The sequence below is a fragment of the Solea solea genome, chromosome 13, assembly GCF_958295425.1.
Source record: "Solea solea chromosome 13, fSolSol10.1, whole genome shotgun sequence".
NCBI classification, from domain to species: domain Eukaryota; kingdom Metazoa; phylum Chordata; class Actinopteri; order Pleuronectiformes; family Soleidae; genus Solea; species Solea solea.
Genome location: NC_081146.1, coordinates 6,546,514 through 6,574,037, shown reverse-complemented (window position 1 = coordinate 6,574,037; position 27,524 = coordinate 6,546,514). Strand labels below are relative to the sequence as shown.

The 27,524-nt window shown below is 41.9% G+C and overlaps 2 protein-coding genes across 3 annotated transcripts in view; both read left to right on the top strand.

Annotated features, from left to right (window-relative positions):
• On the top strand, positions 1 to 9,961 carry slc2a3b (solute carrier family 2 member 3b). 2 transcript variants are annotated; one of them, XM_058648468.1, is made up of 11 exons: positions 1 to 561; positions 1,034 to 1,137; positions 4,000 to 4,101; positions 4,300 to 4,460; positions 4,667 to 4,907; positions 5,649 to 5,811; positions 6,038 to 6,225; positions 7,150 to 7,254; positions 7,353 to 7,454; positions 7,562 to 7,765; positions 7,856 to 9,961. In XM_058648468.1, exons 2-11 carry the CDS (start codon positions 1,114 to 1,116, stop codon positions 8,111 to 8,113), a joined length of 1,548 nt encoding a protein of 515 aa, XP_058504451.1. In that variant the 5' UTR covers positions 1 to 561; positions 1,034 to 1,113; the 3' UTR covers positions 8,114 to 9,961. The 2 variants fall into 2 exon arrangements, with proteins under 2 accessions (XP_058504451.1, XP_058504452.1); XM_058648469.1 differs by lacking the exon at positions 1 to 561 and adding an exon at positions 856 to 940.
• A 1,766-nt stretch (positions 9,962 to 11,727) lies between these two features.
• Positions 11,728 to 27,524, top strand: part of ephb6 (eph receptor B6) — a 38,338-nt gene continuing 22,541 nt past the window's right edge. Inside the window, exons 1-2 of the mRNA XM_058648461.1 lie at positions 11,728 to 11,863; positions 21,464 to 21,528. Coding sequence (XP_058504444.1) covers positions 11,806 to 11,863; positions 21,464 to 21,528 — 123 coding nt within the window. The 5' untranslated portion in view covers positions 11,728 to 11,805. The remainder of the gene's footprint in view (positions 11,864 to 21,463; positions 21,529 to 27,524) is intronic.

The window sequence follows — 27,524 nt, the reverse complement described above, 5'->3', positions numbered from 1 at the left end:
CTCATGATTTCTGCGTGACCAGGCTTTGTATCTGAGCTCCACGGACATAGCCTTTTGTTCTCGCGCCCCCGGGGGCAGCCGACGGGGCCAGCCGCGGCAAAACGCAGCAGCGGCAAACGCAGTAGCGGCTGTAGTAGCGGAGAGTAGTAGCCAGTGATACAGACATTACAGAGACTCCTTTCACTTGTTGTCCCCCTCCTTTCCTCCACGCGTACGCTGGCGCGAGCACGTCCGTCTCTTTTTCTCCATCCGAGCGGAAACGCATCTGCGCCGCTCTTACCGTCATTACGACACCGGGCGAGTCAGCCCGACGTGACTGACTGTTAGGAGCAATTTACGCATTTACGCACACGCGTGACGAATCGGTTGAAGTGAGTAAAAACCTGTCACTCCTTCTATAAAGACTCAACTATTCCTCCGGAGGAGACGAAGACTGTCACTGACTCAACATTAAGAAACAAACAAACTGACTCTAAAACACCATATTACAAGAAGAGGAGTGAACTTTTCGTCTGGACTGGACTGTGGACTGGATAAATTAAAGACTCTCGTCACATTCCGGTAAAGAAATGTTTATTTTTCATTTACATACTTGTGAATTTGTGTCACTTGTTAATTTTAGCTGCTTAACTCAGTGTCAGTGTCACATTATGTATGACCGAAGTTGACGTGATTAGATGACAGCAGCAGCATCACCTGTGCCTCCCTTTGGATTATAGTATGTAGAGTTCATTCACCCTGATGCTGATGATTGTAGTCTCTGTACAGACGAAACAAAATAAGCGACACAAGTGACAGGCAGTCATTCCATTTCAAGAGAGGGAGTTACATCATTGATTTCACAATTAGAGATTAGAAAGAGCAGAGGAGGGAGAGCGGAGGCACAGAGGCACAGAGGCAGGGCTTTATGCTCATTCTGGAGTCCAGAAAAGTCCATTAGGTGTGTAGACTTTACAGGAGAACGTTTCATATGTGTATATGTATTTTTCTTTACACAAATATTGAAGTAACATTGATACAAATTTGTTTTCAGGTTTTGTGCTGCACCTCTGTGAGGTGAAAGTTCTTAGTTTGTGATAAAGGCTTCCTCTGAAAATCAAACCAACATCAAAGATGGAGCGGATAGAAGACGAGAAGGTGAATATAACTGTGTGTGCTGGTGTTTGTTTCCTCTACTCTCAGTCACTTTCTGCTCATACTGTTGCTGCGTTGTTTTTGTAGACTTATGTCATCTCTCCTGTTTGTGTATTTCATTTATCTTATATATGCTGTTATTACCCACTGGTTATAACAGCATATATAAGATAAATGTGTTGTTCTCTCGGAGGGTTAATGGATTTTTCCTTTCTGGCAAGAGCCACTACCTGGGCATGTGATTTCAGGGTATGACTAAAGAGGAAAGCTGTGGAGTGACAAGTTGGAACTTGAGTGTTTTAATTTTTTTTCCCTGTTGTTTTTCTGCATTGGGAGGAGATTTGAATTGAGATTTGAAGAAAGAATTGTTGTGATCCATCCTGCACAGAAAATCAAAATGTCGTCAACAAGCACAGATGTCCTCAAATGGGTGAATTTGGTTGCTATAGCTATAGGAGTTAGTGACTGACAAAGGTCTGGAGGACAGTTTGGATTCAGAAGAGAATGGGTGGATGGGTCGAAAACGTTAAATACAATTCCCGAATCCCCCCCTACTTGCACAGATCGAAGGCAAACCACGTACAGATCAAATGCAGCACATCTTTATTTATTTTCAAAGAGGGAAAAAAGCTGCATACCAACATAGATGTCCTGGACACGTCAAACCTTTTGATGCACGAGTGAGTAAAAATCTGGTGCTAAATTTTGGAGCAGCATCTACACTAATAAGTCATGTTTAAAAAAAAAAGAAGCTTAACCTTGCGGCGTCTGTGCTAAAAGATTGTTACTTAACATTCAACTGTGTTCATGTAACAACCAAACCACAAGTCACGTAACTATTAGCATGCACTGCAAACATGAAGCTAATTAATCTTTGTTTCAAATTAAGCTTAATACTTAACATATTTCAGATGTACTCGAGTGAAGCGGAACATGTGCGAAGGGGATTATGACAACAGACACACACAAAGAGATGGGAGACCACAATACGACATGAATGTGGACGTTGGACGTCCAAGAGGCGGCAGGCGTCAGTCAGGCATCTTTTGTCCAAATAGTGGGAGTGATGATGAAATAGTGAAATCTTGACACCGTTGAATTGCAACATCTACTTGTGTGAACTACTCGTAAAATTCTTCATAAAACAGGAAGTTTCCAAATCAAGACAGTAATGCTGCAGTAACTGACCTTCAAAGTTACCTCATGCTCTTGGAAACAGGAGTACAAGCTCCATTTAGTAACTGTCGCGAAGATTTCAAAACATATGACATAATCTCCGTGAACAGACACAAGAGTCCTACTTTTTAGAGTTTGGAAAAAATATTGAACTGCAACCTTATAAGCTCAGCTGCTAAATTCACAAGTCACTTATTTACAAACACATAACAAGCAAACAAACACTGAGAGGTTACATGCATATCAGCTTGTTGCCTTTATATCCATGATGCTCCTTTACTCAGTCGCCCACTCCCTGATTAATAACACTGTTGTAACTAGAGGATAATTTTACTCTGCAGAATTACTCAACACCAGCATGTCCCTGCAGATGCATCTCATATGAGTATTATACACACACACACACACACACACACGCCTCTGACTGTTACTTCCTTTATTGCCTTATTAGGTGATATGATTTGATCTCGGGACAGAGTAAAATATGACTCGAATAAGTTTTCACGGATGTAAAATCACCCTTTTTGTGTATTGTTATACGTGTTTCCTCTCTCTCTGCGTTTGTTTTTTTTCTCCTTACATGTCACATTTCCGCTTTATCACGTATGCAGCATTTCCTCTCTGTTCAAGATGGTCTGTTCATCTTTTTTCTCCTCCTGTGAGCTTAGTCATGTTTTCCTCAAATTGAGGGTTGTGGTAACTTAAGTGAGGCTGACACAAGCAAACAAGGAACCTGAAGTTCTCTGTAGAAACTCATTAAATATATTTTTTAAAAAAAGGGAGGTTGTTGTGCAGATTAGGAACAGACAGTTTCTTTTAGGTCACTCGTTACAATAGCGTTTTCATTTATTTTATCTCTGCAGATAGTGATATCATGTACGGTAAATTCTCGGTACACAGCTCGCCGTGTGCGCCTTTGTGCACATTTGTTGCCTTTTGCATCGAACGTGATATGAAACTATGTGGTCATTTGCTGGTAGAATCTGTGAATGTTGAAACCGAAGCAGATTTTGAAAGGAGGTGGATTAAAATGGATTTCCTCTCTTTAAGGAGCCTGTTTGGACATTAGCCTGATGCCATGAGACTCTGGAATGAAATAACCTTTGTAATCATTCCTGTAAAGTTTCGACATTATAACACATGTAAGTGAGATGTAGCTCTTCACTAAGTTCCTACTCAGTCTGAAACTGACATTGGGAATGTCCATTTTTTTTTGGTACTCAAACCAATTACTCCTTTCATTTCTGCTTCGTCTGATACTTTTACAAAGTGCAGATTTCTCTCCCCTGCCATGTAAGGGATTAATGTCAGGTGTATTAGCTTGTGAGCTAAACCCACTTTAATTCTGAAACCAGCAGGAAAACAACACTGTGCAACACAATAGGATTCAGTCTTATTCTCTCAGGATGTGTTTATAGCTGACAAATGCAACGTTCACAGCACTGCTGCTGTGAGGCTGCTGTCTCTAATGCAGCGAGCAGAAAATGGGGTAGGAGAGAAGATGCAGAAAGGCTCATTGTGTGCATTATGATTGTTACCATAAACAACAAGAGCTTTGTAGAGCCCGGAACAGGCCATGTTCACCACACACAGACTGAGGGGAGCGTTGTGCATGAGCGGCACCTACTCATTGTTTTAGTCAGTCTTGACTTGTCCGTGTTAATTTGTCCCTTTTTCCTCCCTCAACAGCCAAAGAAGGTGACCTTGTACCTTATCTACTGTGTTGCCACAGCAGTCATTGGCTCGCTGCAGTTTGGCTACAACACCGGGGTCATCAATGCACCAGAGCAGGTACAGTATGTGTATGTGTGTGTTCGGTAGTCTGAATGTCTACTTTTGTTTAAGATTAGCTTCGATTAGATCTAGATTATTGTATTGTCCAATACAAAAGCGTGGATATGTCAAATAATCTGAACTGTTATGATCAGAAACAATGAAAGACAATTGGTCGGTTTCTAACCTTGCCATTCTTTTCCTGTGGTTTGACAGAAACTGCGCAACTTTTTTCATAATGTGTCAGTCGAGCGCTACAACGAACCGTTCAGCCAAGGAACCAACACCATGGTGTTTAGTTTCTCTGTGGCCATCTTCAGTGTAGGAGGCATGATTGGGTCCTTCTGTGTTGGAGCCATGGTCAACAGATTTGGCAGGTGAGAACAAACCCTTCAGAGTTTATTGATATGTGAATAGAAGTGGAAAACCATGGCCAATATGTCAAACATCAAATATGAAGAGTTTGTCTTTTTTTTCTTATGTAATATATGTGGTTTCAGACTGGTATTTGAACAGAATCTGCACAATCTCCACCTTTTTTCCCCCTTTATTCTCTGTAACGCTGTCTTCCTCTCTTCATCAGGCGTAAATCCATGCTGCTGTCTAACATCCTGGCTGTTATTGGTGGCGTTCTGATGGGACTGTCAGCCTTGAGTCGATCTTTTGAGATGGTCATTATCGGCCGCTTTGTCATCGGCGTGTTTTGCGGTTTGTGCACAGGACTGACACCCATGTATGTGGGTGAGATCACTCCTACCACTGTCCGGGGGGCTTTTGGCACTCTGCACCAGCTGGGTGTAGTTATTGGCATCCTGGTGGCACAGGTATGAACCGTTCAATGTTGGTGATTTTGGAAAAAAAAAAGGGGCAAAATTTTATCTTGATCTCCAATAGTGCTTTATTCACATTGTAAATAATTCGGGTCAGACTATCAGTCAGACTGCAGATTATAAAAAACAGAGGACTTCTCCATTCAATACTCCCTTTCCGATCTACCGTGGCCTTCACACACAATCTTCTCAGTTTGTGTAGTAAACCAACACAAATGGCAGCGTCCAAAAAGCATGGCCTAAAATACATGGGAAAGACGTATTACAACACAAAAGGTTTTAATTTCTTTGTGATTATACAGTTGGGTGGTATATTCAATTTCTGCCAATAAACATTCCTAAAATTGACACTACACCAACACACACAGACTGAATGCAGGAGCAGGTACAGGGAGTTAAACCAGGGACCCTCCAGTAACAAGCCCAATATCCACCCACTTGTCCATGGGCTGCCCATAGCCATACATACAAAAAGATATTCAGCAAATATAAAGTTGATTTTAACCAATCAGTTGGTAAAAACTTATTATACCCAAATATTTTAAATTCTTTTTTTCTCACTTTCTATTCCATGTCTTTGCCATAGACATGCAATACATACAGTGTACTTAAACACAGCTGTTTAACTTGATTGATTGTATGACTCAAGTTTTGGGCTTTAAGTCATATAAATAAATAAATCATCTTTCATATCTCCCTGATACTAATGTTTCCCCTCCTGTCTGTTTATGTCAGATCTTTGGTCTGGAGTCTCTGCTGGGCTCTGCTGAGTTGTGGCCTCTGCTGTTGGCTCTGACCACGCTGCCCGCTGTGCTGCAGACCATCATGTTGCCCTTCTGCCCTGAAAGCCCCCGCTACCTGCTCATCGTACTCAAACAGGAAGAGGAGGCAAGAAAAGGTCAGTCACAACATAACAACATCAGGATTTAATGAGATTGAGTTTAGAATGATTCATGTGTTTTTAATGATCTGTGGATTGAAACATGTCCTGTAGAAGTACTATTAATTATTAATAAGCATGTCGTCTTAAGACCCTTGCAGCCAACTCATTACTTGACATTGTATTTTCATAGTAATGGACTGACGTTTCTTCTTCTCATCACATCCTTTTCTTGTCACTGTAGCACTGGTGCGCCTGCGTGGCACTGAAGATGTGGAAGAGGACATGCAAGAGATGAGGGAGGAAGGGATGAAGATGTCCATGGAAAAGAAAGTGACCATCCTGGAACTCTTCCGCTCCCCATTGTACCGTCAACCTATCATCATCGCCATTGTCCTGCAGTTGTCTCAGCAGTTGTCTGGAATCAACGCGGTGAGTAGACCGAGTTTTATTAGATCTATCAACAAGTGCCATTTCTGCCACTAGGGGTCTCTCAGTCAAAATAATAATAAAAGACCAAGATTAAATGACTGAAGCGGCGTGGGATTATGGGGCTTGTCTTGTTTAGTTCCCCTGTGTGTTCGTGGCTTACAGGGAGAGCTTTGTCAGCAGAACACACTGCAAACAGCAGCTAATTAATAAGCAGTCGTGATCGTGTTTGATGGAGTAGAATCATTTCAGCCTCTGAGAGTCGGGGGAAGACAGTGGCATTTAAAAGGTGTTTTGTGCATGAGGTTTTGTAATTAGGGCGACGAAATGTTATGTCTGACCTGACAATCACACTAAAGCTCCTGCAGCCTGCGGCAAGAGGCTGCAACATCCATCACACCCTGACACTCACTCACTCACTCACTCACTCACTTAGTATCTTACCATAAAAGGACTTTGGTAGAAGTTGAAGTCACTTTTTATAATATTACTTGAGTAAAAGTGGGTGAATGGCAAAAAACTGTAGTGTAAAGCAGCTCAAAAAGACTAGAAAAGCTCTATATAAATACAGACCATAATACCAACTCTTCTTCTTCTGATTGTATTTGGTAGTAATGAGTAACAATGATAGTTAGAGGAAATGTAGTGGAGTAAAAGTAAAAGTTGCTAGAAATGTAAATAACAAAGTAAAGTACAGATATGTGAATTTTGTACTTAAGTACAGTAACACAGTATTTGTACTTTGTTACTGCAACAACACTGCTCACTCGCTCACTCGCTCTTCTACCCCTTTATCCTCCACAATTCTGTAATATCAAGGGCTGCAATAATCAGTTGGAGATTGTGTGCAAGCATTTTCAACTCTTGTTTTCCTGTCATTTTATTTACTGACATCAGAAGTAACCGCCCCTCTTCCTCTTCTCGCAGGTCTTTTATTACTCCACAGGCATATTTGAAAGTGCTGGTGTGAGTCAACCCATCTACGCTACTATTGGAGCTGGAGTCGTCAATACTGTGTTTACCGTTGTCTCTGTACGTATCTGACTCCTGGTTTGTGCTTCAACAACATGCCGCCTTTTTATTGTCAATATATCTGAGAATTTTAAACCAATCAACTTTTTCTGGTCCAGCTCTTCCTGGTTGAGAGGGCGGGGCGAAGGACATTACACCTGATTGGATTGGCTGGAATGGCCATTTCAGCCCTGTTCATGACACTCTCACTCGCATTAGGGGTAAGTGTCTGCTGCTGGATTCCTCATGTCCTGTGACCGGAGTTGTCCTCAATGTTTAATTCATTGACATGATTTTGAAACGTATAAATGTTTATCTCTCCGAACAGACGACTTATCCGTCTCTAAGCTACATGGCTATCGTGGCTGTGTTTGCCTTTGTTGCCAGTTTTGAGATGGGTCCAGGTCCCATTCCCTGGTTCATTGTGGCCGAGCTTTTCTCCCAGGGGCCGCGACCTGCGGCCATGGCTGTCTCTGGTTTGTCAAACTGGACTGCCAACTTCCTCGTGGGGCTAACGTTCCGCAAACTGGAGGTACGGATACACTTGCTGCACCTGAATAAGTTTCATGAAGAGGTGTTGTGAGCTTAGCTCGTAACGATCTTCTCGCCTCTCTTCTCTCAGGAGCTGTGTGGCCCTTACGTCTTTATCATCTTCACGATCTTCCTCATCTTTTTCTTCATCTTCACCTACCTGCGAGTACCTGAGACCAAAGGAAGAACCTTTGATGATATTGCTCAGGGTTTTGCCACCAGTGCGGGAAAACCTACCCACTCTCCTGTGCCTCCAGTGTCCAACAGTGTGCCAGTCAACATCGGAGCTCCGCCCACATCCCCCACAGAAAAGGTTCCCATGGTGGATCTTGCCACAAAGATTCCATGAGCATCTTTAGATGAAATGAGGAAGCCTTAGCGCACAGCGCATGCACACAGGTTTCACATAGATATTATAACGAGTTATATTTAATAACTTACTGATAAAAGAGCAGAGAGGGTGTGTTCAGAAAAAGAGTGTACTAATGCAGACATGCAGAGAATTTCCTTTTTAATGTATGTTTTTAGTGTGGCCTTTGACAAATGAAATACTGTGTTTTTAAAGTTTTGATAGTTACAAAAAGCTAAAAACAAATGACAGAATCCCCTGTAATCCTGTTTGAAACGTGGGCCAAACCTAACTGAATTAATAGTACTTAATATTTGTTGACATTCCTAGTGCCAGCTCTGTGCATATTGATCTGTATAAGAGGATCAGCACATGTTCAATGCGCAGGTCCTCTGCTACCCCCAGTATTAAAAGGTTACAGGGTTTACGGGGGGGCTTTATGTATTAAGGTCAAACCTGAAAAGCAGGATTTGAAGAGCAGCAGTTTGATACGCATATGTAAAAAGGACTGACTTTGTGTCCTGGCTGCTCGCCTGATGTGGGAACCATGTTGTCTTGAGGGGACGGTTGGAGGAGGTGCAGCAGCAGCAGCAGCAGCAGTCATCCCTGTCCTCTCTGTTTGGACACAAAACACTGTCTGAACATGTAGATTTAATGTAGATTTTAATAATATATTTAAATGCGTTCAACCAAGACATGTATTGTATGTCGATGTCATCAGAGAGAACGGGAACGTTTGTGCTGATAAAGCAGGGACAGCTCTGTCGTTGAGTCGCGTCTGCGTCACTCACATTGTGTGCAGGAGGGTACCAGGTGGAGTCGAGCACTGTCAAACTTTAACGCGGGTGTCACTGCACGGCACAAGCAGTTTGACAGAAGCGTTGTTGCAAGTGCAGCTTTTTTACATCACAGCATACGAAAACTCAGGTGGCAAAAACAGTGATGCGTTCAATCATCACTGTACTTATGGTACTCTGGATTTCTTTATGCCTAATGCAGATCTTTAGAAATCAGAGCATCAGATGGACTGATATATGTTTCCGATGTGCAGCATTTGTCAAGTTTTTTTTTCGAGCAAACATTTGTAAACTTACATAAATGAGTAATAAGCGATTTATTAAATAATAATTGGCTGATGTTGATGACTAAATTAAAGTCTACCTCTACTTGAAAACTATATAGCAGTATTAAATAATTTGGGGTATGTATTAGAACACATTCAAGTCTACTGATTATTAAATATCAACACATACTGTATCTCAGTTTAAATAAGACACCGGTCGTGTGCGATAGTGATACTGAATAAAAACACTAAATGAATTGTATTTATTTCAGTAGTTTATGCTCCTGTCATATGGATTTGTGTCCACTGTGTGTATATGTTCTGTTCTGACCACCACAGTATACTTGATTGCAACTGTTGTGTTTGCACTCCTGGATGTGCACACACTCATAAACAAGCATTGTTCAACATCGGCAGTGTTTCGTTTGTGTACACGTTAGACGTCATAGTCTTTAGACACACATGAGTTTGCTTTTGTGAGTTCCAATTTGTCTACTCTTCATAATACACACACTGTTTGGAATGACTGTAACCATGATGTTGTCTTGCAGGTCTCTATAGAGGGGGGGGGGGGACACAGTACCACAAGCTTTAATATGTATATTTTTGCTCTTTCGTTGCTTTTTTTTGTGGGAAAACAGAAATAGGTGATGACAACAGGACAGTTGAGTGTTTGTGTGAGTCTGATAAACGATGACTTTTACTGTTTTCCTTTAATAATGTCTGTTCTGCTGTAAGTAACTAAAAGCAAAAAATAAAATGATCTATCTTGTATGGAGACAAGTGACTTGTGTGCATAATCAGTCTCTGTCGATATGAATCTTTGATGTTACTAAACGAGTTGATGTTACTGAGACTGAGAGTGAGACGTGTGTTTGGTGTTTGGTGGGGGAGCCTTTGCTGCATCGTGTCGGTAACTCCCATTTCCTTTACTGCACCACAACAGAGCCTCGGTTTGCTGCTCGGTCATATTCTGTGAAGCAAACCCACGCTGAATCACTGAAGTAAAGCCATGAGTTAAAAACCAGGGCTTGTTGTTTACCCCATGGCTGTTGTTATTGAAATGATTAATGTGCAGCTGTGTTGAAAAGTCAAAGGAGTGTGTGAGGAGTCTTGAGGTTAGATGTTGCACAGCTGCAAAAGCCAAACCAGAGCATGTTCATGTGAAGATGCAAGGAAATATTTACCTCTTTGAAGAAACAATAATTATCAATTTGCCACACAATGTGTTTTACAAGTGTAATTGCTCTCACAGTAAATAATGTTAAAATGCAAATCCACAGGTTGTTGTTAAGATGTTTTTTAGAGCATAAACTAATGAATCTTCATTTTCTGGTCTGTTTTAAAATGGTTTGTAATAGTTTATTAAAAATAATAATGACAATGCTCACCCTCAGTTCCATAAAATAGATTTTTTTTCTTTAATATAAAATAACATTTAGTGATTAATTAGATAATTCCCTGCTTAACGACTTGAGGACCTTTATTCATGTCCCTCTTCTGTCTTCTGTCTCTCAGCCACTCGGAGCAAAAGAACTGAGGGGACTCGGGCCCCCGGCTGCCTGGGAATGGGGCCATCTAACTGTGTCAGGCCAACAGGCAACATCTCCCTGCAAAGGACTACAAGTTTAATTCATTGCAGTGAACTGGGGCATAAAAACCCCATCAACAAGCTGCAGTGCTGCGGTCTGACCAGCAAGTGGCGTGCACACACAAGAGGGTTGTTCCTCTCCGTGTGCTAGCATGTAAGTGTGTGCATGAGTCAGTGTCTAGATCACAACATGGATGAGCTATGAGTGTGTCTGAGAGGCAGGGGGAGGGGGGGTGCATCATATGAAGGATGAGGGATGAATATCCATGTGAAATGTGTGTAATTGCATACATTTTCCACACAAAGTAAAAGTGAGAAAGGGGGAGGAAAAAGGGTGGGAAGGGAGAATTTGGATGCTTCTCAAATGCCACAGCTTGAAAAAAGAAATCAAAAAAAAAAATCCAAGTGAGCACAGTGTCCAGACATGTGAGGGGATGCCACAGTCTGCCAGGAAGCCTTGTACAAATCTGTTGGAGGCACGAGAGAGAGTGAGAGAGAGAGAGTGAGAGAGAGAAGAGCTGGAGCGGATGTCGCTCGACGTGTCTAGACAGTTGTTGCAGAGAGCAGACAAACTTGTCTATTCATTTTTTCCACGTCCTCGCTCTTACTCGCTCTTTCTCTGTCACTCCCTCGTGTTGACTCTTGCTTTCTCATTGTCATTGTTTATAAGAGATTAAAAAAAGGGTGGATCTGTTCTTCTTCTTCTTCTTCTTCTTCTGTTCTGTCTCCCTGACCCTCTGACACCGGTGTTTTCCTGTACCTGACAGTCGATTTATTGTGTGTGTTGCTCTGTAAATATTTGTCCCCTTCCCTCATCCATTTATACATCATCCATCCCCTCATCACCCCCTCCCTCTCCCTCTCTCTCTCTCTTTCTTTCTCTCTCCTCCAGATAAAGAGCAAACAGACTCCACCCCCTCTCCCCCTCTCCCGCTCACTGCCTCTGTCTGTCACACACTCACTTACTCTATCTCTCTCTTTCTCTCCCTCTCCCCCTCTCTCCCTCTCTCTGTGTGTCAGTGTGATTCTGTAGTGGAAATGTGGAAGATCTTTCTCTCTCTCTGTCTGTTTTTCCAGCCTGATTCAGCAGAGGAAGGTAGGGACTAAACTAAACTTTTTTATTTGAATGTATTCACATTAAATCTGTGCTTGCATGTACTTGCATGTGTGTGGAGAGGGTGCACATCCCTCTCATCCTGAGTCTGACAGTGAGAGATGGACACTTGTGCTGTGTCTCTCTGGGAATTCTGGTTACTTTGACAATGTGAGAAAGTGTGGCACTGTGGTCAGGTGGGGGGGCGGCGGCACAGCACCACAAGCTTATTATCACCTTTCTCCCCTGCTCACACACACAGCCCTGTGCATGTGACTGAGTGAGTGAATATGCATGCAAATGCTGGTGTGAGCCACAGTGGCAGCACATTAGGCAAGACTTTGTTGGCATGGAAGTGCCAGGTGCGTGTCGGCCGGGGGCCTATCAAGCTCCTGTAATAAAAGAATATGGAAATAAGGTGGAAGACAAATGAATAATAATATTTTTTCTCTTTGACTGCAGGGTCTGCAGACCTCACCCCTAGCCCTCCTGTCACTCATAATCTCATGGGTTTAGCAGCTAACAGACCCCTACTGCCCTCCTTCAGTGTAGTTATTAGTGGCCATTTATTTCTATGGATGCGTCTCATCTTCTCTACTTGTAACTCGCTATGATTTGTCTTTAAAAAAATAGTTTCACATCTTCAACAACGTAGCTGTTAATAATTTTGTGAAGATGCATTTCACACCGAGCTATATAACCAGACATTTAACATGTATATGAGCACTATAACACTGGCTTTTGCAGCCCTCACTCACGCCCTTGTCCCTTTACAGCGCGTTGCCTATGTTTAGTGTTGCATTTAAGTTATGTTTAAAGATGTAGTGCGTAACTTTTACATGTTCGACCGCGACATTCAAACCGTTGCCAAATGAGTTCAGCTCCACACGAGTCTCTCCATGTAGCAGCGTTTTATCGCCGTGTCTCCCGCGACAACAGCTACACATCGCTCGTAAAGCGAGACGGCCGCATATAGGTGGACTACATTCGGAAACCTTCAGAAGAGAATTCCACTGGTAAAAATAAACCCAGACTTCACTGTCATATTTTAATCATGATCACAATTTGGCTTCTCATGAGTGTGAAAATGTATTCTCCACCAAAGGAATGCTAAGCAAATTTAGCGCTCCCTCAACAACTGCCTGCATTTTCAATTACAGCTGCTTCTGTTCTTGAATCACTCAGCTCTGAGCTGCTTTAATGCTGTCTGGACAATTGACAATTGTTAATAGATAGATCAGCAATACTTAATATGTGTGTGTGTGTGTGTGTGTGTGTGTGTGTGTGTGTGTGTGTGTGCGTGTGTGTGTGTGTGTGTGACGGTGTTCTTGTATGGGTGTCTTTGTGAGGACCACATTTATATACCTAAGGAAGTGAGGACACTTTTGGAAAGCGAGGACACTTTTGGAGAGCTAGGACACTTTTGGAAAGCGAGGACACTTTTGGAAAGCGAGGACGCTGTGGTCTGGTCCTCACATTCTGACACCCCTAACAATGGCTTTTTTCAGGGTTAAGACCTGGTTTTAGGGCTAGGGTTAGAATAAGGTTTAGGTAAGGGTGAGGGTTAGGCACTTGTGATGTGCAGTTGTGATGGTTAAGGACAAAGTAAGGTGTTAGGGAATGTATTATGTTTATGAATGTCCTCACTATGAATGCTATATAAACATGTGTGTGTGTGTGTGTGTGTGTGTGTGTGTCAGTGTCAGTGTCAGTGTCATCACTGCAGTGTCATGCTATGTTTTCATAGTTACTTAGACGTCCACAGGGGGCAGTAGAAGTTCCGCAGTGGAGCTTCAAAATGTACCGGATTATATCGACATTTGTTTTCTCTCTCTCTGTATGTGTATATATATATATATGTATATATATATATATATATATATATATATATATATATATATATATATATATATATATATACATATATATATATACATAGCTATATATGTGTGTATATGTGTATATATATGTATATGTATATATATATATATACATATATATGTATATATGTACATACAGTATATATATACATTTTAGCCAGTATTGGACTGATCCTGAGAATCATGACTGCTCATGAGTAGTTTATATAAATGTGACAGTCTGTAAGGAGATGCTGATTGTTAAGTGTGACGCCATCCTTTAAGTGCTCTGTTGATGTCAATTTGATGACTCAAACTGCCTTACACAGTATGTGTGTGTGTGCGTGTTTGTCTTGTTGCAGGTGCTTGCGTGCGTTTAGCCTCTGCCAACGCATAACTCCCGCTCCCACCTAATGTCCCCAGCACTCAAGGGACTTTCAGCAGTCAGTCAGTCAGCATACCAGCACTATTAGAGGAAAGAGCTGCACCTGTTCACGCTCGTCTCCCTCCTCTGGCTTTAGTTTACAGTGACGTGTACGTCAGCCATGGCACGCACCTCGACGTGACTGCTACATGTCTGCCTCATGCCACAGATTTGAGCTGTGTCTGTAACAGATGGCCTGCACTAAGATGAGACAGAATGACAGAGAGGGAGAGAGGCTTCACTGTGTTACTGGCCTACTGACTGTGTAATAATTGAAATAGATCACTCCATAATACAGTATTAACCCAATAGTATGCACATCTTCATAATTCCACATAAATGGAGGCATCCAGTTATGTCACAGGGGGGGGATTTGGTGTCTGCCTCAGCTCTGATTGCAGTAAACGAGTATGTTCTTCTTACTCTACTTAGCTGTGAACTGATATTCTATGTTTAGTGTCTTTCTGTTGTTTATTGCCTGTCACATAAATCAGTGTATGCAGCACTCTTGTCTGTTTTCACACCACAAACCACAGAGAAGTGTCATTTTTAGACGTAATCTCTTGCAGTTTAGAATTTAAAAGCAAATTTTCTGTTTTGTGTGTGTGTGTGTGTGTGTGTGTGTGAGTGAGTGAGTGAGTGAGTGAGTGAGTGAGTGAGTGAGTGACATTCAGTTTTTTTTTTCACTCCCACATGCTGCCTGTTCAGCCTCACATCAAGCATTGTTGATGTGACGTGTGGATGTGGAGCCACTTGGTTGGCTTGTAAATGGATGGATCTGAGTTGAGGATTGCATATTCACATTGGATTAACGCACTATGCTGAACGGGAGGCCTGTGCATGGGAGGAAACACCTGATGCCCCTGCAGCTCTTCACGGATCAGCAGAGCTGCAGTGATGCTCAGCCAGCTATGAATGTCCAGAAATGAACCTATTATTAATGAAATATGCTTTGGTCTTACCCCGAGAAGGAGAACTCTCCTGATTTTGAGCAAAAGGCAACAGGTTGCCACAGCAGTTTTCCAAATATTTGAAAAAGCAATAACGGGAAAGTGGTCTTTCGAGTCCAGTCTTGTACTTGAGTACAATTCAGTTTACATGCTTATGTTTTTTTCCCTTTTAAACCAATTTCTAAAATCTCTGATGAGTGTATTGCGTTTATTTTGCACCACAGTATTTGACAGCTAGCTTTACCTTTCAAAATCAATAAAATCGATATGTGACCAGAAACATCTATGTCTATGTGGATCCCTCTTGGATTCAATGAACATATTTATAAACAAAAATGAAATTTTATTTGATATTATATATTGATATGTGATATACATCTTAATAATAGATCTGATCCTCCACCATGTTTGTTAAGCTGCAATATTCAGATTCAAACATGGATACAACAAAATCTTTAAATTACTATTTAAATTCAAGTTGCTAATTACAGTTTGTGTGGCTGAACGTTTATCCTTCTTTCTTACATAATGAATGAAGCGCAAAGCTGCCACACTAAAGGTGTAACGCTTTCACACACTGATGCATCCGTATGATTTCATGAAATGAAAAACGTTGAGTCTGTAGTGATACTGTAGATATAAATATTAAATACCTCTCCCACCGCTAGTGATCTGTACATATGAAGTAAAAAGACAGGGCCGTGTTTCTGGCTGTAATTGGGTGTTAATTAGGCAGCTTTCCACCCTTATCCGTGTGTCATAAACAATTTCTTGTTTAGGATGTGATAAATTAGAGGAAGTGTGATTCAAAAATAAATTAATGTCACGCTTGTCACAGTGGGAGTGCAGCAGGATGGATGCCACTAACAGCCCTGAAAAGCTTCCTGCTCTCGATCATCTGGCCTGCACTCTGCTCTGATCTGCAGAGAGAAATCATTTGCTGCGGGGAAGTGGATGGACGAGGCTGCGTGCCCATTTTTGACACTGCTACAATTAACTGTGATCAGGCGCCAGGCGGGGTTATTTTTCATGTAATTTAAATAAAAGCAACATTATTCTCTGCGGTCATTGACAGTGCTGCAGTGACATTAGGCGACTCATCCATCACACATCTGCCATTTGAGATATGAAATGTTGAAGACCCGAGGCAGCTGCCAACCATGACTCTTGTGAGTGTGAGTGTGGAGGATCGTGGCAGATGACATCACAGATAAAACACCTGTGTGAACACGGCCTACAAGTTTATGACTGAAGGATGCACATGTGGTATGGACTGATGTGACACTGGAATGTAGATTGTAGTTTGGAGTTTCACTTTAAAGCTGCATTTGGCAGTTTGCGTGTTGGCACTGCCCAAAAGGAGGGAGAGTGAAGTTTTAATGCTGAAGGCTGAAATTACACAGATTACAGTTTAATCTGATCTCAAATTTACATTCCTTCTTACTGCTGGTGGTGAGATGGTGACGAAAATATTTGTTCATCCATTACCAACAACATTTTAGGCAGAAGAAAGGACTAACTTCTCTGCTGTGACACAATTGTTGGGTCTTTTTTTTGGTGTCATTCAGAATCATTGTGATTTTTTTTCTTCTTGCCAAACCAGAACCTTTCTAGGTCTTAATGACAACCGAAACATGTCTTACCTGCTCCCAATAATGATGAATTATGATAAAAACATGATATGAACATGATCAAATAAAACACTATTCCACTGCAGTTGGATTTCCTCATGGTTTTCATTGGTTTTTGCTAAGCTAACCAGCTGCTGGTTAAAAAGTAGACAAAAATATGCATCGGTCAATATTGGTATCGGTCCGATACTGGTCAAAATCACTGGATCAAATACCGGACAGATAAAAATGTTAAGTGTGGATCCAAGTATAGTGCATGCTTCACTGTAAAAATGTAAATAAAAATCAGCAAAAGCATTTTAGCTGAGTCATGTTTGGGCTGTTTATTTCGTCTTTTTGGGAGAACAATATCTTAAATGTTGTTCTTAAATAACTGTTGATATTGGTAGATACTTTTTTTTACAGTTTGTGATATCATTATCGGGCCACAAAAAAGTGGTATCATCCCATTCCTAAAATATTTTTGACTCTATAATGATCCCATACGGATTTTGCCGACATGCCAGGAGTGCTCGGGCACCGATAGCGACATACTGTATACTGTATGTCTTTTTTGCTTTTGCCTGCTGCAGAGGTCATTTGGTCTCTTCTGTGAAATTAACATCATATTTTTCATACTCATGTTGCAGCAGATGTAGATATAAAATACCATCCTTGTGCAAAATAACCTGTAGGGGGCGCTAGCATAGAAGTCAAGGAGGTAGCTGCATTTTCAGCCTAGATCTTGGCCTGTTTGCTGAAATCCTATAATACATTTTAAAGCCTATATCTGCCAATACTGATATTGTGCTGATAATATCATGCATCCCTAGTTTTCTGTCACCTTTCATGTGAACCAGCAAGTGTTGTCTTCCAGGACATAGTGTCTAGAAGACTTTTACTGCAGTCTATATTTAACAATGTCATGGTTCCCCAGTATTTACAAGCGGCAGATGAAACTATGGCTGTTTGGACTGTGCTATAAACATTTGTGACTTTCCCACAAGGTCACACTTGCTGGTTCTTTTGACTTCACTTTTGTTAATGTGTTATCATCAAGTGATTTGGTGGAAGCTCCTCCTACCTGTGCGTGTTGCTGCCTGCTCCTCGCAGACATTGCTCTGTCATCTAACGTGGCTTAAGTGCTGTGTGTTGCAGCTGCACTTTAATTCACTCTCATTCACCAGAGAGTTACTGATGACTCCCTTTAACATGTGCATGCTTATTTCTGGAATTGCGTTAATCCCCCTCCTTCCGCGCTCCTCCTGTTGCTCCCGCTCTTGCTCCTGCTGTGTGTTAGCGTATCGCTCTCTCGCTGTGGTTGTTTGTCATGATGGTTTGGTGTGGGCCATGTCCTTGACTGACTGTCTGTGGGTGGGAGCATCTGGAGCATATAAAGAATGGGTGGAGACGGGTGGACAAAAGACAAAATATGACCTGACCGCTGCTCAGCATGCTTGCATGCTTGTGGGGATTTTTGTGATGTGTGTGTAACATGTTGTTACCTGTGCGCTCAGCGACACTGTGTACTCTTTGCAGGTGCATTTACTTTGGTTGCTTGTACACACGCTCGCACCCTTCCTGTCCGCATTAATGTTAACACCTTGATTCTTTGCTGTGGGGGAGTGCGCCTGGTGTTCCCGTTACCTGGAAAGTGCAGTAATGTTGCACACATCTGCCTCTGAAAAGGTGTGACATGTACGACAGCACTCCACTTGGCGCTGGAGTGTGTCGGCGCAGGCATGGTCACACAGAGAGGGAAAGTGTTGGGCACAGAGAAATGAATGTAGAGAGCGGAAAGAGGGTCACTCAGCTGAAGTGAACACTCCAGCAGGCACATGCAGGCACAACAGTAAAGTGCATTTAACACCTACACCACGCACAAAGAGAGAGGAGCAGCGTGAAAGAAAGAAAGAAGCATTTCTGTCCACAAAAACACAATCCTATCATTATCCTCCTAATGCCTGTTCCATAAGTTTTTTTGTGCTGCCTCCTCTTTTTCTGTCAAAGCTTCTACCAAACAAATAGCAGGTCTGACATCAATAATGGAGCAAAGACTATCCTTTTATTTAACATACAGAGATGCCTGCCCTGCTGTCACTTTCTAGATGAATAATACACACATGCAAGAGGCAGATGAGAGGGACAAGATGGAGGTTAAAAACGGTGGGGAAGTATTGAGTAAAGTGAGTGAAAGAGTGGAGCAGGAAGACGTGAGAGACCATCATGTATTAAAGCAGCACTCAGGTCCAGATTGCAGACTCAGCACTTCTCGAAACTGTCAGGGACAAACTTTGAGCTTCTTGAGATGCAGTGGCTCTCTCTGTGTTGTCAGGGAAGCTTTTACTACCACCTCAACCTCCCAGCAAATGTCCCCCTGTTTTGCTCGACCTTATCTCGCACACAAGACCCAGTCCTGGTGGCCTCGGCTCCGGCTAATCCTCGGATAAGGGGTGTGTGCAACACAGCACTCAGCGCTGATCTTAAGATGTCATCGTGAATTATTCAAAAATGCTAATGTCACGCAATAAGACAGAAGCTCTTTTAACACGCCTGGTATAATCCTCGCGTACAGGTTTGTTCTGGCGCTGATGTGAGGACCTGTGGTCCCAGAGGCCTCGTGACAAGACGCTAAATAGTAGAGGCATAAATATTAATGTCAAAGTAGTTTGCTATCTGTTATTTATGTATGACTCTGCCCTGGAGCAGAAGGTTAATTGAATTTGGAATGACACATTTGCTGCATTTGTGTGTGTGTGTGTGTGTGTGTGTGTGCCTCTGCTTTGACATAAACATGATAGTGCTTAATGAGGTCAGAACGCACAGTGTACGAGTGCATGTCTTTCATGCCACGTTTAAATAAACGACGATACAGTGGCGATTTATTCTTTTCAAGTGAGGAATGATTCCTGACAGAGCGCAGGGAAACAGATGGAGCGGCAGTTTCCATGTCACCACACACATCTTGAATGTCGTGAAGGGGAAAGAGCGCACGACAATGTCCGTCCTGCTTGTGCTGCGTCATTAAACAAAGCAGGAGAGGTGTGTCAGTAAATGGAAGTTTGTCATTTCTCTTTAAAGCTTTAAATTTCCTTGCTTGCTCGGTGGATTTCGTCTTATCCCCGTAGCTGACTTTATCCTGACTGGCTCTGCCAAGCTGTCCAGACATACGCCGCACTAGAAAAGTGTTTATTCTGATGCCTGTGGCTGCATATAATCTCGAGCTGTCACAGTCAATTTGTATTTCATTCTTGGTACATTTCGTAGCACGCTGAATCCTGAAGGAACACGTGAAGATTTGTTGAGACTGACATCAAGACGAGGGCAGTGGCTGGAAAAAAAACCTACTAGACTACAGGGGGAGGATGGGGGGTGGGGTGTAAAAAAAAAAAATAAAGAGGAGGGAAATGAAGGATTGAAGGGCAGATTTGCGTGGGTCTCCATCTGTGAGTATAATCCTGAGAACAAAAATCTGTTTACAGCACAGTCACAGAACAGAAAGGTGGTGTTTAATGTCGGCAGCCTGAAACTGTTTATATTTGATTTGTTTGGTGCAATAAGAAGAGGAGGGATTTAGTGTGTGTGTGTGTGTGTGTGTGTGTGTGTGTGTGTGTGTGCACACAAGCTTGTGTACCTGAGATATAAAAAGTGATCTCAGTGAGTCAGTGGTGTTTAGAGCACCTTTTGAAATCCCATCATTTCCCTGTGATGATGCCGACATCAGCCGCTCTTTGTTTGTTTGTCAGCGAGAGGAGAAGAGAGAGTCTCCTTTTCTCTGGTGAACGATTGTGTGACATGAAATCGAAACGCAAAGCATTAAAATTGGATGACGACGATGAGGAGAATCATTTATTTTGTAAACAGAGAGGGACGGCTGCAGCCTCCACACAAGGCTGTGCATCGACAGGCCTTTAAAGGTGATTAGTGTTGTCTGCGCCAGCATCTAGACCTGAATCTGACATTTTCCCCCCCCTCTGTGATTCCACTTCAACATTTGGTTTGTATTCAGTCAGCGAGTGCAGACTGTTGCAGACTGAAGGAATGAAGGAATGGTGGCCACCATGGTTTTCGAATACTAATGGAAAATTGGAGGGCTTCTGTTTCGAGTGGGAAACTGCCATGTGTCAGCACTTAGCATAAAGTCATTGTGTCTGTGTGTGTGTGTGTGTCTGACAGCCTGCTTTTTTTTTTTATTAAAAAAAGCACTTACACATAAAAGCAAATTATGGGGTGTAAATGAGCAGATGCCTGATGAAACATGAAATAGAACAGAAACCAACACTGGATATTTCACCCCCAACAATGTAATGAAAGTTTCCCTCTTTGGCCAAACTACCAGAGGCATCAGCTTTACAAAGTTTCAACAACATGTGACAGTTAGTGTTATGGCCTTTTAAAGTTTGGAAAGGTGACCTTTAATCTTTGTGCCAACACGCATCAGGACCCAGAATCTGTGTTTGACAGATGCACACAGCTGGATCCCTCCCTCAATGCACAGGAGACAAAAAAAAAAATCAAAGTGAACTGGGGACAAATACTGGACATGCTATACTACTTCACACAGATTCACACTGTGTGTCTGTGGTGTTTAATCCTTGAGAGAATTTCATAATCACAAAAACAGTTTCACAGTCACTTTCTCTTGTTTTGTTTCTTTATTTGTCAGCTTCATCAATCAGCAGCTATCTCCGACTGTGTTTTAATTTCTGTTAAATCTGTTGTCTTAAACAATGTCTTTGTCTCCCTCTCTGTCCTCTCAGTGATGCTGCTGGACACAAGTGAGTCCACCTCCGAGCTGGGCTGGACCACCTATCCAGACACAGGGGTAAGGTCGCAGAGAGAGGACTCCCAATGTGTTCTCCAGATTTTTTTTTTTTAAAACATGTGTTAATCACATGTTACACATGGTTATGTTTCTGTTTCTGAGTAGCTCTACATTTTTGTACTTTGAAAGATTTAGTGAGCTATTAACCCTCAGAGCACAGAGCATTTGTTTTCCATTACTATGTTCAAACATACAGAGGTTATAAGAATGTGCATTATAGAGTGTCTTATGTCCTTTTATTTCAGCACAACCTAGGCAATCATCAAAAAAAATCATTTTCACCAGCTATATAAACACACCTGAGCAAAAAAGTACTCAACATGTAAGAAATCATATTGAATTTCTGAAATGTGGAAATACATCACACTACAAAGTTCACTTAAAATAATATTTTCCAAAGGGGCCACACTGACATTAATGAAGCAAGTGAAGGGCCACAAAAACATGGTTTTATAGAAATAATAAGAATCTAATATTACCTATATTTACATTCAACATGCATAACATTTACATTTTAGAAGTAAAAATGCTATAAAAATATTACCAAAATGTGACTACTTTCAAAATAAAAGTCTGGGTGTTTTTTTTACGGGTAAATGCTATTAATGTGAATGTTTGTATAGCGCTCCACAGATTCTGAGCATTGTCTCTTCACATCAGATTTTGAACCAAATTTTGTGAAAGAATATTTTATTGTCCACTCTTGGTTAAATCGCAATTTTCTGACCACTCATCTTAGCTCCGATTCTGTCATCACAACTGTTAAGGCCAGGCGGAAACACAGATTATGGTCCTTTAAAATTGATATAATGAGGTCACATGCGGTCACATGAGGTTTAAATATTCTATTTGTTTAACTGAAACGTTACGACAATCAAAATAGAAACAAGCTAGCTAGCTAATAGGTTAGTAGATGTTGACGACTTGACCTCCACAAGGTTGGTAGTGTTAAGGTTAAGCATAAGCAATGGGCTTTACGTTATTAAAGTTTAAAGTTTAATTTTTTATTAATCCCCTTAAGGAAAGTATTCCCCTGCATTTTTGACCCATCCTAGAATTAGGAGCAGTGGGCTGCCACACTGAGTAGCGCCCGGGGAGCATTGGGAGTTGGGTACCTTGCTCAGGGGTACTCCAGCCCTTTTTGGCCGGGTGGGGATTTGAACCGGCGACCTTCCGGTTACGAGTCAAGTTCCCTTTCCACTTGGCCACGGGCTGTCCAAACTTGGCCACGGGCTGCCCCGTTAATATGATACACCTTCACACTCCAGCTGCTGTCATGGAGCCGTCAGTCGCTGTACTAAGTGGGTTGTGGTACTGTGGTCAAGCCTCTGCAGTTTTTTTTCCCACCTGGCTTGTGATGTAGACCAAACTGTGAATCATTTTCCATTGCTTTCCTACAAAATGCATTCAATGACCACCATCATCCAAAAGTATTTTTTCAGTCATACACTCACCGACCATTTTTCTTTTTTAGGTATTATGTGTACTTACTAAAGTGATCATGTGGTCTTCTGCTGCTGTGGTCCATATGCTTCAAGGTTTTACCTGTCGTTCGTTCAGAGACTGTCTTCTGTGTTGCAATGTGTGGTTATCAAACCTATCAGACCATTCTCTGTAAACCTTAGCGATGGTTGTGTGTGAAAATCCCAGTAGATCAGCAGTTTCTTAAATACTCGAGCCAGCCTGTCTGGCACCAACAACCCTGCCATGTTCAAAGTCACTTCAGTCACCTTTCTTTCCTTCCGCAAGACGAGCAGCTGAAAGGCTGTACCTAATAATTAAAACACTCTGAAAACAAGACGATGGCAAATGTAATGCATCCGCAAAGAACATGCTGACATACATAGAAAATCTTTGCACAGCTGATTGTAGTGTCATGTCAACGCTTATAGTTTTTTCATGGAGACACGTTTGCAGGGGCATCACACCCGTGGGGGATGAGGGTGTTTTAACACCGATGAGAGGGTTCAACACTTTTTTCTGCAGTTTTTCCACAGTTTTGCAGAAACACCTTACTACAGTCGCTCCGTTTCTATGGCCGCTCTGTGGCTGCCTCCTCTCCCCCTCCCTCTCCTGTTGTTGCCTCAAATTCCACACCAGCTTTGAGTGTGACCGGCTGATGATTGGCTGTTCTGCCTTAAGTCCCGCCTCTCTTGGTGTGTTAGATTTATCATTCAAGATTCAAGATTCAAGATTCAAGATTCTTTATTGTCATTATGCAAGCATAACAAAATTTCCTCCCGAGACTCTCAGCAAACATTGAAATACGAATGAACAAAACAGAAAACAAGAAAGGTTATTGCAGGTGAAATGTGCAAAAAGTGAACAGTGCAGCTCGTGCTGAGGAGGCAGGAACTAGCTAGGTTCATAGTTCATACGCTTCAGAGTTTTGACTTATTTTCCGTTACTGTCAGTCACTTTTGGACATATGGAAGCCCGAAGTTGTCAATATTGATAATAAAATATAAGACATTATTTAAATATCATATCAACAAGCTTTTTATACTTTTCTAGTATCACTCATTTAAATGGGAAGCTTCTTATAGCTTGTATTTTCTACCTTTTGTACCCTTCTGTCATTGTATTCATCTTTTTAGTGTTTGGTCAAAAAATATGAAAGCATATGTGAAGCCAACATCATTGGGTTGGCAAAGTTGATGAGTTTGTATAAATGAATTCAAATCAAAACATGTAATAACATAACACACAGCCATTAATTCACTCAATTTGTAGGTGATCCCCCACCCCTTGTGTACTCCCACGAACCACATCCATCCCCCGCACTTTTGAAAAGCTTGCTACACCCCTGCATGTTTGGACAGAAGAGTGGCAGTCACAGGCAGAATATAAAATAATTGTGCCATTCAACATCTGCACCAAGAGAACAAATATTAAGATAAGACAACAGAATATTACATCAAAATACTCTATATGTACATTTGAGATCAATTGTTTGGCAAAGATGCTTCATAGCAGATGAAAAAAGAGAAACTGTAAGGATTGTGTATAGTAGTAAAATATGCTCATCAGCATCTCCCGAACAATAGCTCATGAAATTGGCTTGAAAATTAGGAATAAAGTAATGAATGTTTTTCAGATGAGTGGTGGATTGGTGGAGCTTTTAGCAGGTGGCACTCAGCCTGGGAGTGAACCGTTTCACTCTGCCAAAGAGCTTTAATGCCCCTTTAATGTTCACTCCCCCAGATTTTTGTGTGTTGGTCTTTACTGCGTGTCCTCATCCATGATGAGATCAAAATGATTGAACCATAACCTACTCACATTGTGAGCTGCCCTTTTTATGGTTGCCACTTTGCCTTCAGCTATGTAAATATATGAATGTGTGTGTGTGTGTGTGTGTGGGTGTGTGTGTTTGCGTGTGTGTGTGTGTGTGTGTGAGAACACTTGCGTGACTTCTCTGGGGTCAACTCCCAGGTCAGTTAAATTCACTCATCTGTGAGTGATTGTGGCTCAGCTCTAATATGGCTCATAATTACTCTTGTACACAGCCCTCATTGTCTTCATCTTTGAAACAAACAGTCCAACTATGTCACAAACTTTGGGACATCACATGTGGCCAACATGTTCACTTAACTCTGGAAGAAGTTCCCTCTGTCTGTCTTTGAAAACAATATCATCCCATATATGGATATGTTTAACCATTCGATTTATACATTTAGAGCATCATACTCGGCTACATGCACTAGTTGCGTTCATGCACGCTCTGCTTCACGTGAGCAAACTCCTCGAATTTCACACGGTGGTTTCTGAAAAAAGACCAAATGAAAGTACAGCATCTGACATCTGGCACACACACTCAAGTCTTTTATCTCACCTTACACTAAACTTCAGCTTTACGTGCTGTCATTATCACCCCAGTGTGGCCTCCAGTGTCGGACCATAATTGTACATGATGTTGGATTAATTAGGGCCTCGTGTGTGTTACCAATCTGTGAACCATGACGGCAAATGCTAATGTGCATGTGTGTGTGTTAGGGAGAGAGTGAGAGAGTGAGAGAGAGAGAGAGAGAGAGAGAGAGAGAGAGAGAGAGAGAGAGAGCAAATCTGTCAGGGATTTTTTTTTTTTATGGTTCCTGGATGAGATGACTTCTGAGATGGAGATCTGGTTATCTGACCTCAGGCATCAGGCTGAGAAAAGCAGAAAGACACATCAAGAGAACGGGAGAGAAAGAGGGAGGTTTAGAGTGTGTGTGTGTGTGTGTGTGGGTGGATGTACGTGTATGTGTTATCCCTCCAGAACCTTTTCTGGTGTAAACACTCTCTTTGTTAGGACCAGTAGTCCTCATGAGACCAAAACCTGGCCCTAATGAGGCAATCTATTTGATTAAGTTAAAGGTTTAGATTTAAATTGTAGTTAGGTTAAAGTTAGGCATTAACTTGTTATGGTTAGGGATGACGCTAATGAATGGAAGTATGTGCAGTGTGCGTATGTGTGTGTGTGTGTGTGTGTGATTGTTTGTGATGTTAAACCCTTTCCTCACTCTTGCAGTGCTCTTGCTCGAGGGTCTGCGTGTGCACTTTGTTCCTGCCTCTTTTTGCTCTCTTTCTATCTTTGTTTTCTTTCGTTGCAGTGGCGCGCTGACAAGCATCTTTGTCTCTGCTTCTCTCTCTCTTTCTCTCTCTCTTTATCCTTCCTTTAATCTCTCCTCTCTTTGCCCTTCACAGTCCCGGACTGAGTCAATGCCTCAAATTCTGTCTTTCATCTCCCAACTCAGTTGTCAAACCAGCAGATTCCTCCTTTCCCATACTGTATTTACTCTCTTTTTTCAGTTGTGTGTTTGCTCTCTTTCTTTCTTTCTTTCTTTCTCCCTCTCCCTCTCCCTCCCTCTGTGTGTGTGTGTGAGTGTGGACATGCATATGTCCTGGGGTAAAAGTGCGTGACTTTCTCTGCTTCTACTCGTTGTACATGTTGGTTTGTGTTTGCACAGACGTGCTCCTCCCTGTGTGCTACATGGCATATAAATATTTCTGTTTGAGGTAGAACTCAGACACAGAGACAGTTGGTGTGTGTAACAAATACTGTTTATTCTAGATTTTAAGAAGCATAGCTTAAGACTGGGAGAGCTGGAGAGTTTGTCCCAGACAAGAGGATTGGACAAACTAAGTGACAACCACCAATGTTTACAAACCAGCCTTGGGTTTGGTATTTTGGCCAGCACATTATGTACAGTATATTAAAATATTAGTTTCCAAAATCTCTGTTGACAAATCAACAGGCCTCAGTGTTTATATATCCACCATCAGATGTTGGAACACTTCGCTTCCTACCCCAACAGAGAGGTGCCAAAAAGTGGGACAGTATGATCAGTTCAAATTAGTGATGGAGACCATAAACCCACATGTTTACTGACGTTATAAATCAAATGAGTTGTGGCCTCGCCCCTTGATGGCCATTCAAGACCATTTCAAGTTGTTTTCACATGTCAGACGTAGAGATTATGTCCACACACACAGAGCAGGCTCGGCACCAAATCGCTGGCTGGGGCTTGTAGTGATGATGAGGCGTCGGCTGGTGCAGAACACAGGCAGTGAACCTGGAGCAGAGACTAACTAGTTAAGCTGGAATAAAAAGCAACGTTAACTATTAACATCAACTACACAAAAAGAACACAAGGAATGACAACAACAAGGAAGTGAAGGAGAGGCTGATACATCACACCCTGTCCCTGTTACATGAGAGAGTGTGGGTCGCTGACATTTTGGGTCAAATAATATCACAATGATAAGTCGTCGACCCCTCCTCCCATATCTGCCCTGCGTCTTTCTTTCTTTACTCCCGAGGGAGAGAGACACAGAGAGAAGAAGAAGTCGGAAAGGGAGGGCAGGAGGTGGGGTTTAGGGTCTGAAAACAGAGATATAGAATAAAAATGAACGACTGCTTTGCACCTGATTCTGTCTCACAAATTCCAACTTCCTTACAGTAAATTCCCTCGTTTCTCTCCCCCATACTCCCCATCTGCATCCTCGTTCCCATATCT